The sequence below is a fragment of the Pogoniulus pusillus genome, chromosome 4 (assembly GCF_015220805.1).
Source record: "Pogoniulus pusillus isolate bPogPus1 chromosome 4, bPogPus1.pri, whole genome shotgun sequence".
NCBI classification, from domain to species: Eukaryota; Metazoa; Chordata; class Aves; order Piciformes; family Lybiidae; genus Pogoniulus; species Pogoniulus pusillus.
Window position 1 is genome coordinate 31,790,593 of NC_087267.1, and position 18,344 is coordinate 31,808,936.

General features: G+C 45.6%; 1 protein-coding gene across 1 annotated transcript in view; it reads left to right on the forward strand.

Moving 5' to 3' along the window:
• The window catches only part of LAMB4 (laminin subunit beta 4), a 54,371-nt gene that overhangs the window by 9,338 nt on the left and 26,689 nt on the right, over window positions 1-18,344 (forward strand). Inside the window, exons 4-15 of the mRNA XM_064142484.1 lie at window positions 6,491-6,564; window positions 7,732-7,920; window positions 8,519-8,582; window positions 9,130-9,344; window positions 10,138-10,258; window positions 11,301-11,489; window positions 12,262-12,441; window positions 13,199-13,308; window positions 13,782-13,861; window positions 14,738-14,888; window positions 15,750-15,881; window positions 17,260-17,445. Of these exons, the coding sequence (XP_063998554.1) occupies window positions 6,491-6,564; window positions 7,732-7,920; window positions 8,519-8,582; window positions 9,130-9,344; window positions 10,138-10,258; window positions 11,301-11,489; window positions 12,262-12,441; window positions 13,199-13,308; window positions 13,782-13,861; window positions 14,738-14,888; window positions 15,750-15,881; window positions 17,260-17,445 (1,691 nt within the window). The remainder of the gene's footprint in view (window positions 1-6,490; window positions 6,565-7,731; window positions 7,921-8,518; window positions 8,583-9,129; window positions 9,345-10,137; window positions 10,259-11,300; window positions 11,490-12,261; window positions 12,442-13,198; window positions 13,309-13,781; window positions 13,862-14,737; window positions 14,889-15,749; window positions 15,882-17,259; window positions 17,446-18,344) is intronic.

The following is an 18,344-nucleotide window of genomic DNA, read 5'->3' on the forward strand; positions in this document are numbered from 1 at the left end:
TGATAGGTTTTCCCCCACCAGAGGCAGGAGCAACCCACACAGTCTTTCCCAGTAGATTCCTTTCACAGACTACAGGAACTCCATCTCCCTCAACTGTGGGCAGTAGGGCAGACTGAGCAGGACCAGCTCTGTTAACTGATCCCCTGCTGTTCACCAGCCAAGTGGCTTCTGCAAGGTGCTTCTCCCAGTTTCTGAGAGTTCCACCTCCCATAGCCTTCAGGGTGGTTTTCAGCAGGCCATTGTGTCGCTCAATCTTTCCTGCAGCTTGTGGGTAGTATGGGATGTGATAAACCCATTCTATCCCATGCTCTTTTGCCCAGTTGCTTACAAGGTGGTTCTTGAAATGGGTCCCATTGTCTGACTCTATTCTCTCTGGGGTACCGTGTCTCCACAGGATGTGGCTCTGCAGGCCCAGAATGGTGTTACGGGCAGTAGCATGAGGTACTGGGTAGGTTTCCAGCCACCCCGTGCTTCCCTCCACCATGGTTAACACATACTGCTTGCCACTACGAGACCGAGGCAGAGTGATGTAATCAATCTGCCAGGCCTCCCCATACCTGTACTTTGACCACCTTCCCCCGTACCACAAAGGCTTCATGCGCTTGGCTTGCTTTATGGTGGCACAGATGTCACATTCATGGATAACCTGAGTTATGGCCTCCATGGATATGTCCACGGATCTGTCTCGGGCCCATTGGTATGTGGCATCTCTTCCTTGGTGACCAGAAGAGTCATGTGCCCACCGAGCTAAGAACAGTTCACCTTTGTGTTTCCAGTCCAGGTCAATCTGGCAGATGTGGGCAGCCTGGTCAGCTTGGTGGTTATGCTGCTGTTCTTCAGTGGCTCTACTCTTTGGGATGTGAGCACTGATGTGTCGGATTTTAACTGGCAGTTTGTCCAGGCGTGCAGAAATGTCTTGCCAGAGATCAGCAGCCCAAATAGGCTTCCCTTTTCTCTGCCAATCATTTCTCTTCCACTCCTTCAGCCACCCCCATAAGGCATTTGCTACCATCCATGAGTCGGTGTAGATGTATAGCATTGGCCACTGCTCTCGTTCTGCAATGTCCAGGGCCAGCTGGATGGCTTTCACCTCAGCATACTGGCTGGATTCGCCTTCTCCATCTCTTGCCTCTGCAACCCTGCGTGTGGGGTTCCAGACGGCAGCCTTCCATCTCCGCTTGCTGCCTACCAGGCGGCAGGATCCATCTGTGAAGAGAGCATATGCCTTTTCCTCCTCAGGGAGGTCACTGTATGGGGGGGCTTCCTCGGCACGGGTCACTGCCTTCTCTTCTGCTGGCTTTCCAAAGTCAGTGCCCTCTGGCCAGTTGGTGATGACCTCCACAATGCCTGGACGCTCGAGAGTCCCCATCCTAGCCCTCTGAGTTATCAGAGCCATCCACTTACTCCAAGTGGCATCTGTGGCATGGTGCGGAGTCGAACCCTTCCCTTTAAACATCCAAGTCAGGACCGGAAGCCTTGGAGCTAAAAGGAGTGGTGACTCCGTCCCAATCACCTCAGAGGCAGCTCTGACTCCCTCATAGGCAGCTAGGATTTCTTTCTCTGTGGGGGTATACTTGGTCTCTGAGCCTTTGTACGCCTTGCTCCAGAACCCGAGTGGGCGGCCTCTTGTCTCATCAGGAGCTTTCTGCCATAGGCTCCAGCTAGGACCATTCTCACCGGCTGCTGTGTAGAGAATGTTCTTAATCTCTGGGCCGGTTCGAACTGGTCCCAAGGCCATGGCATGGACCACCTCTCGTTTGATCTGGTCAAATGCCACCTGCTGCTCAGGTCCCCACTCAAAGTTATTCCTCTTTCTTGTAACGTCAAAGAGGGGTTTCACAATTTGACTGTACCCGGGAATGTGCATCTTCCAAAAGCCCACAAACCCCAGGAAGGATTGTGTCTCCTTCCGGTTAGTGGGTTCCACCATAGTGGCCACTTTATTCACCACATCCATAGGGATGTGGCGTCGGCCATCCTGCCATCGAACTCCCAGGAACTGGATCTCTCTGGCAGGCCCTTTCACTTTGCTTCTCTTAATGGCAAAACCTGCATCCAACAGGATATTAATGATCTTCTCACCCTTCTGGAAGACCTCCTCTGCTGTCTCACCCCATACAATGATGTCATCGATGTACTGTAGATGTTCCGGAGCTCCACCCTTCTCCAGTGCAGTCTGGATGATGCTGTGGCAGATTGTAGGGCTGTGCTTCCACCCTTGAGGCAGTCTGTTCCAGTGGTACTGGACTCCTCTCCAGGTGAAGGCAAACTGCGGCCTACATTCTTCTGCAATGGGGATGGAGAAGAAAGCATTAGCAATGTCAATTGTGGCATACCATTTGGCCTCCTTCGTTTCCAGTTCATACTGCAGCTCCAACATATCAGGCACGGCTGCGCTGATTGGAGGAGTCACTTCATTCAGGCCTCGGAAATCCACCGTGAGTCTCCACTCCCCTGTCTCCTTTCGCACTGGCCATATCGGGCTGTTGAAGGGCGAGTGGCTCTTGCTGATGACAAGCTGCTGCTCCAGGCGGCGAATCAGCTGCTGTATGGGTAGCAGGGAGTCTCTGTTGGTGCGGTATTGCCTGCGATGAACTACACGAGAAGCAATAGGTAACTTGACATCTTCCACCTTGTGGGTACCAACCACGGAAGGGTCATCTGACAAGCCAGGCATGATAGACAGCTGCTCTTTGTCTGTAGTCTCTACAGCTGCTATGCCAAAAGCCCACTTGTTTCCCTTCGGATCTTTAAAGTACCCTTCCCGGAGAAAGTCGATCCCCAGGATGCAAGGTGCATCAGGGCCAGTTACTATGGAGTGCTTCTCCCACACATTCCCGGTGAGGCTTATCTCAGCCTGCAGCACAGTCAACTCCCGAGACCCCCCTGTGACTCCTGCAATTGTAACAGTATCTGTCCCCCTGTGGCTGGAGGGGATCAGAGTGCATTGGGCACCGGTGTCTACCAACGCTCTGTACTTCTCGGCTTCAGAAGTGCCAGGCCATTTCACAAACACGTCCCAATATACTCTGTTATCCCTGGCCTCCGCCTGGCTGGAGACAGGGCACCTCTAATTCTGAGCAGTGTGACTGCATGAGGCACATGGACCTGAGTTACTGGCTTCACCACCCCTTGAGCGAGAGCGCTGCCTGCGGGACACTGGGGCAACCCCTCTTCTGGAGGAGTTATTCCCTGTGTTTGTCCCCTGCAGTTCCCTTACCCTGGCCGATAGAGCTGAGGTGGGCTGGCCATGCCATCTATCCATGTTTTCCCCATGGTCACACAGTGTTCTCCAGAGTGACCCCCTGTGTGTACCCTGTCTGCTCTGGGCTGGTCTCCTGCGGGGAGGAGGAGGAGCACGGCGGCGTGTGTTCCTTACAGCTGAGACTTGCACCCATTCTGAAGGTGAAGAGCAGTCATCCTCTGCCTTCTGCATTTCAGAGAAAGAGGCTTTCAGCTCGTTCATTTCTTGGGTGAGGGTCTCTACAGTGGCAATTAAGGTTTTCCTCGACAAACTGTCTTCAAACTGTCTTAGGTCATTCACAAACTCCCTGATTGTGGGAAGGTTGTTGGGGTCTCTGCCCAGCAGCAGTGCTCCCAATGTGGGGGCATATGTGGAAGGGGCACACTGAGTCAGTTTCTTTAAGAGGGCTGGCTTCATGCGGACATCATCAGGGTCCGAGGGCCTCTGGTCGGCTCCATAAATTATCTCTTGAACCGCCATTTGCCTCAGGTATGAGATCCCCTGTTCCATATCTGTCCATCTAAGGGGATGGAAAATCATGTCATCCTTAGTCGGGTACCTGTACCTCACAGCTATCAGAAGCCTGGCCCAAAGTGAGTGGGTACCATCGAGCCTTCCCAGCTCCTTATCCACACCTCCATCCCTCGACAAGGATCCCAGCTGTTTCGCCTCCCTGTGATCTAGGTCCACTGTTTCTGCTCCTGCATCCCAGCATTTCAAAAGCCAGGCTAAAAGGGACTGTCCGTTTGCCCTTGCATACTCCTGCCTTATGTGCCTGATTTCCTTTCTGGGCGTGGAGCTGATAAGGATCACTCCATTATCAGGTCCATTTCCAGCTGGTTGCTGTTGCTGGGGGGTGCTGGTTCCCGAAGAGGTCCCTTGCCCTGGATCGGCATCTGCGGGAGGATTTGCGTTTGATCTTGCTGGCCGCGTCGTAATTGGCGCCAGGTGAAGGGGGCTGGGCTGAGGGGGCAGGGTCCGGGGGGCTGCCCTGGGCGGGACCGGAGGCGGAGTTCGGGGCGGAGCCGCGCTAGGGGCGGTGCCTGCGCTGGGGGCGGCCGGAACGGCCTGACCTGTCGCCCAACCCCCGCAACTGCAGCTCGGGCAGTGAGGACTACCCCTCCCCCTAAGCACCCTAATGGCGGCGCCCACCCGATATTTCCACGTGTCCCAGTTCACCGCTATCTTATTAATTCCCAAACCCACATTTACACACAGTGAAATAACAGCTATCCAGTACCATTTCTCCCCCAAAATATCTGGAGCTTCTGTGCTCCAATGCATATACTCAGATTGATTCCATGTTCCAGAAACATTTCTAAACACAGTGATATTACTAACAGAATTCAGGAAATAGGCATAGACTCGGGCAGGCAAAAGCTTAGAATATTCCCAGAGCATATCAATGACAATCCAGAAGACATGGTAACTTATAAACTTTAACAGCCAGCCCCAAAACAGACATCCAAATGCGTTAATGATTAAGACTGTCAGAATATCCATTTTTTAACTTCCAAATCTTCTCTGAAAGAATTCTTTCTACCTAGCCCCACGTTGAGACGCCAAATAAATTGTCTTGGGTTCAAATGCAAGTTCCCAGAGACTCTTATAAATTTGGTAGACCCAATGACAATTTATAGAATTTATAGAGTTTATAGAGTGCCCTCCCCTCCTCCCCCTCCTTTCCCCAAAAGACAGGGAGAGAGATAAAAGGTAGGGACACCCCCAATAAATCAATCTCACTCGATTTGGAAGTTAAAAAGGAAAAGTTTAACAATAACTTAGAAAAAAGGGATTGGAGGTAGGGGAGTTTACAAAGGATGAGGAAGGGAAAACAGCAAAATACAAAACAGGGATGGATACAACCCGAGTAGTGTGATGGTGTCTCTGCCTCGTGGCTGGTATGCAGTATCAGTGTGTGTGTGTGGTCATGAACGCAGGTAGTGAGCAAGAGGGCGAAAAGAGAGCAAGAGACAGGAGAACTCCTGTCTTTTATACCACAGGAAGTGGGGGGAGTGGGCTAACCATCACCTGGAGTGTGGCCCACCCCTGAGGAGGGGCCGAGACCCCTAGGGTCAGGTTCAGGGTCACTCCCCCAGGAGTGTTAACCCTATACAGCAGCCCAGGACATGGTTGGCTTTCTGGACTGCAAGCCCATGTTGTCAGCTCGTGTCCTGCTTTTTACCTACCAGTGCCTTCTCCGCAGGATGGCTCTCAAAATCCTTTCATCCCCCAGCCTGTATCAATACTGAGGGTTGCCCTGACTCAGGTCCAGGACCTTGCTCTTGGACTTGTTGAAGCTCATGAAGTTCCCAGAGGCCTAGTTCTTGAGCTTCTCCAGGTCCTGTGGGTTGGCTTCCCATCCTGAGCATGTCAACTGCACCACTCAGTTGGTGTCATCTGCAAACTTGGTGAGGGTGCACTCAATTCCACTGTCCTTGTTGAAGGTATTACCCTTACAGTTTCTCTGTGAAGGCATATTTGACTGTGTGGAAATTAAGACATAGAAAATTTTTTATGATGTTACATCTAGTTTGACTATCCAATAAAAATTGTACTTTCTTTAGAAAGGAACTCTTGCCATTTTGGGACACCACTGCCAGTAAAGCTGTGGGCCAGCTGTGAGAGGATCTTTTCTTGCTCTCCCCATCTTTCTTCTGGGATGAGATCTCATGCACAGCCTGATCAGCAGGAATGCTGCAGATGTGAACAGTGGGGGTATTAGCTGAACTCCTGCAGCTCTCTACAGCAAATGTCTGAATTGTGAGGTTTTTTTCCCATAGTTGCTGCAATTTTGGAAGATGCCTGGTGCAATAGCTCTGCTTATGACAAATTGTAGGTCTTGCAGTATAAAAACATGTAAGAGATCTGTGAAGAAAACTCTGTTTTTATTGTTTGTTTTTCCTTAGAAATAAGCATTAAAAAGTTGAACAGATTTTAAAAACATCTGTGTGCAGGAAGCCATGAAGCCATAATCTTACCATCACCATCATTTAGTGTGCAAATGACCTGAACAGGACCTTTAGCTGTCTCCTGCAGTCTTCGTAACATGCACCATTGCCAGTGCCAGAAAGGCAGCACATCACATTGTGTCCACAAGAGAGTAATCCAGCTGCATGACAGCAGCTAAAGCACAGGGGATGTCCTAAGGAGCCCAGGTGCTGTGATGGAAAAGGCACCTTGAAATTCCCTGTGGGAAAGAACCCTTCCAATGTGCTCTTCATTTCATTGTCATTCTCTTTTCAGGCGTTGACCACGTCAGCATTAGATTGGACCTAGAAACTTTATTCCAGTTCAGCCACCTTATCCTGACTTTTAAGGTACATCTTTGGCCAGAGCTATTATGTAATGTTATACATTAATTACTTAACCACAGAAATAAATTGCTTAGAGAAGCAGTGAAAGCTGCATCTTTAGTCATTTGTAAGAACTGGTTGGATAAACACCTGTCAAGTATGGTTAAGCTACAGTTGATTCTGCCTTAAGGGAGCAGGATAGACTGAATAGTTTCCTATTCATGTGCCTTCTGATCTGGTTTTCTATAAATCTGATAATTAAATCAGGAAAAATAGAAATAAATTACAAAATTGAACCCTAAAAAATTAGGACATCTCTGAACTGCAGTTGCTTTTTCAAATTTAGTTCAGCCTTCTCATGCATATCTATTATGATCCAGATGTCTACATTTTTTTTTCCCTACAAAATTCCTACATTGTTATCATAGAATCATAGAATCAACCAGTTGGAAGAGACCTCCAAGATCATCCAGTCCAACCTATCCCTCAGCCCTATCCAGTCAACTAGACCATGGCACCAAGTGCCTCATCCAGTCTTTTCTTGAACACCTCCAGGGACGGTGACTCCACCACCTCCCTGGGCAGCCCATTCCAATGGCAAATCACTCCCTCTGTGAAAAACTTCCTCCTAACATCCAGCCTATACTTCCCCCGGCAGAATTTGAGACTGTGTCCCCTTGTTCTGTTGCTGGTTGCCTGGGAGAAGAGACCAACCCCCACCTGACTACAACATCCCTTCAGGTAGTTGTAGACAGCAATGAGGTCACCCCTGAGCCTCCTCTTCTCCAGGCTAAACAACCCCAGCTCCCTCAGCAGCCTCTCCTCACAGGGTTTGTGTTCCAGGCCTTTCACCAGCTTTGTTGCCCTTCTCTGGACACGTTCCAGCACCTCAACATCTCTCTTGAATTGAGTGGCCCAGAACGGGACACAGTACTCAAGGTGTGGTTAGTTTTGTATCTAAATGAAAAGTTACTCTTTCCTTTTGCAGGAGAGTGGTTCAAAAGAAGAATCCAGCTTCTTCATGGAATGATGTATCCACAACATTAGTCTTGTAGTGAGCCTACAAGCTCCCAAACACAGAATTTTAATTGGTAGCTGTTGGCATCCCCAAACAGGAATGTCAATACATCAACCCTTGAGGTGTCTTATCAATGTCTGGTTAAAGAATCCTTGAAATAATGTTTCTTTCAGACATTTCGGCCTGCAGCAATGCTGGTTGAGCGCTCCACTGACTTTGGACAGACCTGGAAAGTGTTTAGATATTTTGCACAGGACTGTGCAGCTTCTTTTCCTAACGTCTCACCTGGGCCAGCCAAAAGTATGGAAGACATCGTTTGTGATTCAAGATACTCAGACGTTGAGCCCTCCACTGAAGGCGAGGTACTGCCAGGTGTCTGTGTTTGTATGAATTCAGATCATACGTGGCTGCTTTTCTGGAGATCAAAGTCTCTTGTGTGTTTCCATCAGATTCATTTCCACAAGTTATGAGATGTGAAATGCTGTTGACTTTACTGAAGTAAGGAGGAAACAATAAACACTATGTTTTACCATCATTTTCACACCCAAATGGATCTGTAAAACATGTCCAAAACCTTTTAGGTTTCTTTCCTGGTTGCCAGATTCACATGGAAGTTCCCCTCAAAAAGATCTTGACTCTCTCCATTGGCTTCTGTCCTAAAGGCGGGGGTCTGTCCTTCAGTCCCTTTTGGTGGGAGCTCATCCTATTTCTACATCACTCTAGAGCATTGCTTTTCCTTCTCCCTGACACATCAATCCACCAAAAGGTTCTTTTGCCTCACTTAGCCAAGGCTAGGTTGAAAGGGTGAAAGCATTTGCTGAATTTGGGGCACAGCATTGTTCTTTTCTTTCATGGGATCAATAAAGTGGCCTTGGTAACTGCTTAATCTCAAGTGATATTCTTTATATCCCAAAATACTGGCTTCAATGATCTATAGAGCTGTGATCATTTGTTTTGCAGGTTGTTTTAAAAGCTTTGGATCCCAGCTTTGAAATAGAAAATCCTTATTTGCCACATATCCAAGGTATGGACAGTACAGGTTTTCTCAGAGACACTTTGATGGTGTTTTTGTGCACTGCAAGAATCAACAGCTTAGATGATCTAAATCAATGATGTTGAAAATTAAGTACCTAAAGATCTTAGAGAGACATCCATATTAACAAATAAAATGGTCCAGTCTTGCCTTGAAGGCAAACAGCACAGCTCTGCAGACCTCATCCATGCAGCTAAGCTGTCTTTCCTTCTGGAATCAAGTGCTCCAATCTCACATTGCTTTTTGGGAGCAATCCCAGAGGTGTATGTGAACCTATGAAGGCAGTGGTTGGGAATATGTAGGCTGGGCCTGGCCAGAGCCATACAAAAAGAGGGTTCTAGCACTTAGGCAGCTGTGTGCCAGGAGCGGGTCCATGCCCTGGCACTGTGTGGATTACTGGTATTAAACAGTATCAGATAATTTTCACTGTTTCTTCAGTATGGAGGTGAATTCTTAGGTGATTGATCCAAACCAAAGGTTTCAAATTGTTTTATTTTTGAGTGAACTTGGGTTCTCGATTTCTCTTCTTGCCTTCCAGAGCTCATAACACTGACAAACCTAAGGATCAATTTTACTAAACTCCACACCCTTGGGGATGCTCTGCTTGGAAGAAGACACAGCAGTCCCCTCGAGAAGTACTACTATGCTGTCTATGAGATGGTTGTGCAGGGCAGCTGCTTTTGCAATGGCCATGCCAGCCAGTGTGAGCCTGTGCAGAACCTGCGGGGAGATGTTTTCCACCAGTCTCGGATGGTGTGTCATTAACACTGTCTCCAACTAGGGCAGTCCCTACCTGGTATTTTGGGGGAAGGATAAGATGGAGGAAGAGAGAGGAAGGAAGATGTCTACTGGTCTTTAGACTGACCATTTGCAACTCCAAGTTGTAAAATGTTTCCATACTGCTGCTTCCTTTAAAGCCTTGGGTTGGATTGCTCAGAAGCTGTCTCTTGGCACTAGCAACTGGAACAAGATGTGTTGATAATAGTATGAAAATACCAGAGCTCTAATGATGCAAATGTAATGCAGTAAGTAACCTGTGGTGTGTGTAGACTTGAATGGGCACTCGTTGAGTGCATTCCACACTTCCAGCTGGGCGCAGGGGCTCTGCAGAAGGAGAGGAGGCATTGGCACAAAGAGCAGTTGATAATGCAAAGCTAAGCCATGAAAAATGGATTATTAAAAAATTCAGAAACATGACTGTAGTAAATTCTTTCTCCCGGTGAACAAAAGGGTTTTTCTCCTGGAAAATAGATGTCTCAATAGAGAGATCTGGAGGGAGAGAGAATTTAAAAAGTTGAAGTCTCCTTCGAGATCTCTTCAAGTACTTTTTCTAAATGTTGCTTAACGCTGGTTCAAGTTAGTGAGTATTCTTCAGATCTTTTGCTCAAAGATGAGAATTATGTCAGCTGAGGGAGCCAAAGAGCTTTGAATTTTCCTGATCTTGATGGAATACCCCTCTCCCCTCCCCCCGCCCCTCCTCTTCCTTCCCCTTTGTTCTGTTCTCGTCTGTCCCCTCTGTTCTCACTCTGTTCTCACCACATTGCAGGTCCATGGGAGATGCATCTGCCACCATAACACTGAAGGTTTGTCTTGTGAAAGATGTAAAGATTTCTACAATGATGCTCCCTGGAGGCCAGCTGAAGGGACAGAAGATAATGCTTGCAAACGTAACTCAAATTAACGTTTTTTTTTTCAACACCTGAGAGGCTGGGAAGTGGGTGTAACACACCAGCTGTGTAACACAGATCCAGCTCAGTAGGGCTTTCTGGGTGTCTGGGTTTCCATGCCTTATCTAGAAGACTCCCGTATCCATCAGTGCCGTGTTGCCTTACAAGGAGAGTTTTTTCATGTTCTTATTTTTCATGAGGAGAAAAGTACTCAAATAAAGAGGAAAAAGCAGCTAATGCAAGAAAGTTCATTCACTTGTTTGCAAATGTTTTTTCATGTGAATGAAAGAAGAATTTAGACAAGGTTAAATTATTTGTTACCATAGTAATATGTAGGGTATACGAGAACAATATAGTAGGATCTGAAAGACTGAGAGAACTGGGGCTGTTTAGTTATGAGAAGAGATGTCTGAGAGGAGATCTTATCCATGTCCATAAATATCTGAGGAGTGGGTGTCAAGATGAAGGTGCTGATCACTTTCTGGTGGTGACCAGTGGTAGGACAAGGAAAAGTGGGTACAAGCTAAAACACGGGAGGTTCCTCCTCAACACAAGGAGACACTTTATGGTGAGAGTGACTGACCAGTGGAAAAGGCTACCCAGAGAGGTTGTGGAGTCCTCTTCTCTGGAGACTTTCAAAACCTGCCTGCATATGTTCCTGTGCAAACTGCCCTAGGTGATCCTGCTTTGGCAGGGGTGTTGGACTTGATGATGTCTGGAGGTTGTTTCCTACCCCTAACACTGTGATTCTGTGATCTGTAACAAAGATTCAGGCAGATTGTTCTTCAGTGGAGCAGTGTTCCCCACTGCATCAGGACACTCCCTTGCATGGTACTTTTCCAAGTGCAGGGCCCAGTTCTGTTGTAAGTCTCCAGTGCTACTGTCCAGTTGTAAAGCACAAGGCCTGGGAAGCTATGTTCTTGCTGGGGTACTGAAATCATGTAAGTACACGTGACTCTGTGTATTAACACACAGCAATGCTGACAAGACCACATAATAGGAACCATGGTGTGAAATACTCCAATCTCTGTTTTGGTTTCAGGGTGTAACTGCAATGGCCACTCTGAAAGATGCCACTTTGACATGGCCATGTACCAGGCCAGTGGTGGGGTTAGCGGTGGTGTTTGTGAGGACTGTCAAGACAACACCACAGGGCAACACTGTGACCAGTGCAAGCAATTCTTCTACCAGGATCCACTCAAAGTCATCTCAGACCCTCAGGCTTGCCTCCGTAAGCTTCCCTTTTTTTGGCTTCTGTAAGAGCTACTCAAAACAGGGTGGTTCAGTTTCTCTTTGGACTGAACCCTATGGCATCTCCATGTTTAAATATTCATATGATTGCAAAAAATGTTACCAAACCTGTAACATCCAAACTGTTTTGGAGCTGCTGCATGACTGAATCCTTGAACTGACATTGTAAAAAGAGCTGTATATTCCAACTCATTGCTAAACTGAGCTTAGAAGTGCAGCAGGACTGTCATCTTTCTTGACCAACATCTGTATAAATATGAATAGCAGTAGAGCTGTTGCTTCTGTGATAGTCAGGGATTGCAGAAGATGTGTAAAATGTGGGAGGAGTAATAACTTTTGCTAGATACCTACCATAAGCAAGAAAAATAGTCTTTCAGGCATAAAGGTCTTTCTGAAAGATGAGCTCAATTCAATATTTAACATAGGGTGGGAGAAGTAGTCTGATTGTAATTTAATTGTAGTCATTGATTGTTGTGAAAAGTCTTTAAGGAGCCAATGAGTGATTACCCAGGGGAGTCATGTGGTAGATGTCAGCTTTACTGTGAGAAATGGAAAATGCCTTAGGAAAAAATGGCATGCATCATGAAGGCAGTCTCATAATATATTTCCTAACACAGTGAATGTGGATGAATGTCTCTAATCTTTACAAGAATTCTGAATTTGTGCCTACCAGTGGCTCTATAATTGTGTTTCATGCTCATATCTAAATGCTCATTTTTATCTGCCTCTGCTCCTTTTTTGTGTGCCTGTAGCCTGCAGCTGTGACCCAGAAGGTACACTGCACAACGGCGCGTGCGAAAGCCGCACAGATCCTGCTCTGGGAACGGTTGCAGGCCGGTGTCCTTGCAAGGAGAACGTGGAGGGTGCCCGCTGTGACAAGTGCAGGGCAAACTACTACGGGCTGAGCAACAGTGACCCTCTGGGCTGCCAGCGTGTGTAAACCACTTCTTTTACTCTTCTGTCTGAAGTACTGTTAAGAGATGAAAATAGCCAAATGCAGAGATGCACACACTAATGCACTACCTGCTTCACAAAATACCTAGTTGCCTACTATGATTTAGTATCAATGACATTTAAGGTTTCTGGTGCTGCACCTGAGACTCAAAAGATGTACAATCGCTTGCAGAATGAATGCTATACTACAACAGATCAGGCTGTTGTTAATAGAAGGATGGATAAATATACAATTTATTTGAAAAGGGAGATTAAAACAGATGAAATTTATTTTGGCATCAAAGTCAGTGTAAGGGTGAATGAAAACCCAGAGATGGGCTGTTAGGTTAGTTGGACTCTGTACAGCACAAAGCAGCATTGTGACAGCAGGAGCTTCCAGCCAGCTGTTCCACCAAGAGAAGCACATTCTATCCCTATTCAGGCGCACTAGGTTTGTGAGCACAGCATCACTACGCCCACAGCATGGCGGTTGTCAATGTACAAGGACTGTGCAGTGCAGCACACAGCACTGGACCAGAGCCCCTGCTTTCTCCTGGAGAGGGTACCCACTGAGGAAACATTCCATTCCCCAAGGGCAGTCTGAGGGTTGCAGGGTGCCAGGGCATGTCTATCTGCAGAGCACCTGTCTGGAGGATGGAGACAGACTGTCAAGCTGATGCCACATCTAAAGCAAATGCCAGTCCTGATGCCGTTATAGGGACATGCAGAGGTAAGCACACATTTCTCTTCCTGCAGCTTGCAACTGTGATCCCTCTGGCACTTTGCCCTTCTCCATCTGTGATCCTGCCACGGGAGAGTGCCTCTGCCAGCGGTTCACCACAGGACGACGATGTGAAAAATGCATCGTACGTGCTCAGTTTTTGTTACCACTTCTGCATGTGTTTTCAGAAGTCATCTCTCCCATCTCTCACCAGAAAAGCAAACAATTAGTCAAAATCCAAAATAATTTTCTATCTGTATGTGCCTATTTTGCATTGGCACATCTGGTCCTTTTTTACTGCTTGCTAGCATTTGTGCAAACAAATTGCACCAGAACAACTACTCGCAGAGAGGAAAGGAAATGGAAAGTCATGTCCTCAGGCCATCTTTACTATTCACAGTGCATATTGCTTACACAGATTAGTAGATATCTGGCTCTTCTTGTAGAGGCTAAGCACCTGTGTAATTTGGCAAGAGAAGCAATTGCCCATGGCAAAGCACAGGCAGCAGCACAACAGTGCTCCAGAGCATCATTCATCCAGGAGATGAAGTAAATTCTGTGGTGCATTACATACTTTAACATTTGCCATAAAATACATTTCACTGTTTTCCCCCCCAGGTAGGATACTGGGGTCTTGGCAACAGCTTGTATGGCTGTTCTGCATGTGACTGTGATATTGGTGGATCTCAAAATAACTTGTAAGTTATTGTTCTTCAAGTTCTTTCTTGGCTTTAATTCTTGTGAACTCTTACACTAGATTTTCTGATTAGGCTAATAGTGTCTCAGTACAAATGGGAAAATAGACTCGACATAATTTCATTAAATACAAACAGTCAGGTTGGAATCTTAGAAATTAATTCTCTTTCAAGCCAGTTTTGAAGCAGTTTAGACTGAGATTTAATATAAAATACAATCCACACAACTAGAGAAAACCAGAGGCCCTAATATTAAGAGAAATTGGAAGTAAGAGGTGACATTTGTAACTTGGCTTTCTACATATACTTCAAAAACTATAAATATCTTAATTTTTTTCCTAACATACTGGCTCCTGTTCAAAATGCATATATTTAGAAGCAGGCTTGGGTTCAGTTAACTCCAAAAGTCTGTTGGTCAAGGGTCTTCTCTATTGCTATTAGACTTAAGACATAGGAGCACATAGTCTGACACTGTAGAGCAGCTCATTGTGTGCAGGTTGATCTCATGTCACACCTCCAAAATTACAGGTGATAGATGCTTCAGAATAGTGATAGATACAGTAATAGACATAGAAACAGAAGAAATTAATATGGGAATAGATAATAATGGATGCTCAGGAAACCAGAGAATCTGTGTTTCAGGTTTGGAATGGACAGAGAAAGACGAAGCATGTAATGTCTCCTCAGGGATGAAAAAGTAGCAATGAATAAATTCAGCATCAGCAACTGCAGAGGTGGGGAGCAGGAAGAGGCTTAATAGGGAACACAATCTGACGATGGAAGAAATCAAGCAAAGCTGAGTGGGTCTGAGCTGTTCTCATGCTCTGAGAACCCAGACATGCCTCACTGAATTTCTCCCTTTACCAACTCTTACCCTAGGTGCTCACCAAAGGATGGTCAGTGCAAGTGTCTTCCCAACATTGTGAGCCGCCAGTGTAATGAGCCAGCTGCAGGCTACTTCTTTTTGCCCCTGGATTATTATATTTATGAAGCTGAGCATGCAAAGATCCTCTATGGCTCTGCACCTTTGGTATGTAGTTGGCTTTTTAAGTGTTGTAGTGAAAGAGGATCCATGCAAGATGGCACAGCAGCTGAGGAGAGCAGCCAGACCAACTCTTCAGCAGCAAGATACAAAGCAAGTCCCTTGACTATCCTCCAGTCATCCTTGTTCTTCATGGACATGACTATCCCATAGCTGGCTGTTACCAAGAGATGGTTGCAACAGCATAGTGTGACCTGCAAAGCTGTCTGTGCTGCTTCTCAAGTGTGAGCTGGTCTAGCATGACTTAGAGAAATTAATGTAATTATTTAAATTAGAGGAAAATGTTTGAGTTGACAACAGCCTTCGCAAACGATGGTATGTATGGGAACGTACAACACTGTAAAACAAATTCCTCTCCACTCCACTGGACTCTTTCCTGCTGCCAATTTCCTCAAGAATTTGACATTCATCTATAGTGATTTTAGACATTTCTATTTTGTTTTCTTCAACACGGTGGTAGTTGTTCCCCACGCAGAGTACAAGTCTGGAATGCACGTCTTCTGCCTTTACTAACATTTCTTCTCTGTTGTGTTTTCCAGAAGCTATAGAGAAGGAATAATAATAAAAAATGTTTATTTGCAGGTCACATCCTCAAATACTGAACTATAATCACAACCAGTTATCATCCTGATGTCCAATAATTAAATGGAAAACAGATGTGGGCCATAGCTTATGAGAGGAAGTGCAAGATAATTTTAAGAGAGTGAGGAAACAGGATTTGGGCAGCTAGTTTAGAGTTTAACCCAGCTGAAGACAGAGCTTTTTCTGAGAATACAGATTTTCATTTGTCTGCTTACTTACCCATCAAAATTGCTGAGATAACACTACTGCTTTCTCATTATGTCATAGGTTAAGCCAAGCACTCTTCCAAGGTGTGACATCTACTTCCAGAAGCAAGGTTATGAATTTGTGATTGAAAATGGGAAGATTGTGTTAAACAGACACAGGAAACGAAGAGTAAGAAAATCTGGACTGGAACAGGTAAAATGGTGCCTAAATCTTAAGATTGCAGAAAATGCTAACATCTTCTTTTGAAACAGAGGACAATGAAATGTGTAAATGCATGAGATCACCTTGCACATAAGGTAAACTCTGGGATAAGGTAGAGGGGTGGAAGGGTGGTTTGGAGCCTCTCCTGGGTCCTCTGGTTTCTGGGAAGGGTGCTGTGTTTCTGTATTACTTTTAATTTGTATATTTCTGTATTTCTGCCTGATCATGGTGTCTCCCCTGCCAGGTAAGTAGCTGTCACTTCTTCAGCTCCCCAGAGTAACTGCAATTATTCAAATAATTGCAATGTCTCCCCCCTCTCTACCTTATCCCAGAGTTTGCCTTACATGCAAGGTGAGTTTGGAGGATTGGCCAGGGAGAGTAGAAAGCAGAAGGATAAGATATGCAGAAAGCAGGCCAGGGAGAAAAGTACAGGCACCAGCTGCAACAGAGACCCACTGTGTTATTTGTGTTATGTGTTCTTGTTTTCATACATCTCAGCAAGCCTGTGAGTGAAGTAGACATCACCATTGTTTCCTTTTCACAATCTATAATCTAATCTCTCTCACTAAAATATTCCAGTTAGTCTCAAACTAGCACAATCCCCCCCTGTCTATTTCACTCAGACTTTTGATGAGAATTATCTGTCTAATCTAAAATAATTTTTGCAATAATGAATAATGAAACTGAGGAAGTCAGCCAGGTTTGACGCAACCCACCACTGCCACCAGCACAGGCTGACCACCCACCTGAACTGAACTTGTAATGTTCACTTCATGCTTTGTTCCGTCTGTCTCACATGTAGGTGACTCAAAAGCTCAGAGAACAGTAAAGATTTTGTCTCCTCGCAGATGAGGTGAGAAGAGAACAGGGACTCCCAGGTGACATTGGGTTCATGCTCATGTACTGTAGATTCTTTCATAGATGGTGCCTTTGGATGGCAGACAATACCTAGAACAGAAAACTCCTAACAGCTTGTATTGTACACTCTGAATTTAAACTCTCTCTGCTAAGGTTAAATTTCTCTTTGGAATGCACTGAATTTCACCATTCTCCTGCATTACCCAGTAGGTATGACCAGGACCTTCAGCAGATCCTTAGCAATCTGCTCTAGGTGAACCTATTGTAGCGAGGTGGTTGGACTAGATGATCTCCAGAGATCCCTTCTAGCACCTACCATTCCGTGGTTCTGTGATCCTACACCTGGGCGAGTTCTTAGACTGTTGATCTCAAGCTTGTTCAGAAAATAAGGCTGGCTGATGGCTGAAATGAGTAAACAACATGGCAAAAATAGTTTCTTGCTTTTTTCCTGAGTTTGTATTTTTGTAAATTGACTCTGTGTGTTGTTGAGAATGTCACTGTGCTTTTGCAGGGTGCTATACAATTTGGACAGGACTCAGCTGTGACAGTGGTTTTAAGGCAGCCGGGCCCTGGTCGATCTGTGACATGGACAGGACCTGGCCTCGCCCGAGTTCCCAGTGGAGCTGGGCTGAGATTTGTCATCAACAACATTCCTTTTGCTATGGACTTTGATATCATAATTCGTTATGAACCTCAGGTACTTGTGATATCTTGTGTATCTTGGTATATTGTGATTGATGCAGGGTCTGTTTTGTCAGTAATAGGATGCAGCACCTTGTCCCTCTCTGTATTTAAAATGAAAACTGTTTGCCTTTTCATCCTTATCAGCAAAGTAACATGCCTTCCACTGACCCCCTTAACCTTTTCCACTCTAGCCTGAAAAATCAGCCAAGATTTCATCTTCTGGGGTTCTTCTTTTCGTATCTTTGCTTGGACTGGACTCTTGTCCACAAAGCAGACATGTGCAGAATGTACTTCCTTTTAGATGAGCATCTTACATTTTTAGCTGGGATTTTCTGTGCAGGCAAATGTGCACAGGGAGGAGTGATCTGAGTAGATATTTATCCAGGGCTTTTGTAGCATCCAGCTTCCCAGTTTCTCCAACTGGCTCTGAGATGTCTGAAAATTGTGGGGGAATAGCCAAAATCCTATTTTTCTTCCTGAACATTTTTTTTCGGTGAGGAAGACATGTCTAGAGAAACATTTTAACCCAAATTTGGTTAAACCAGTCTGCAACCATGTATTCAGAAACACAGGCAAGTGTTTTATTGTTACTAGTATTTGTACTGAGCTGCTCTTTTGCCCCTAGTACAATTCCACCAGTTGAAATCCTACTTCTTTCTACTGTATTCTGTTCTCTTACTGTCATTCTGAGGCAAACAAAACTCCCCATGTCTTAAAACATGAGAACAATTTTGCAGTGGGCTGGTTAGACATAGCTTTTTTCCTTCTAAGGGTTGGATTAGACTTCTGTCACAAGGTCTTTATATTTGTTATTCCTTATTATACGTGAGAGGAGGCAGATAATGAAAGATATCCCCAGAACAGCACTGTGTTAAGGAAACAATTCCAATGACTTTACAAAGCTGTTTCCAT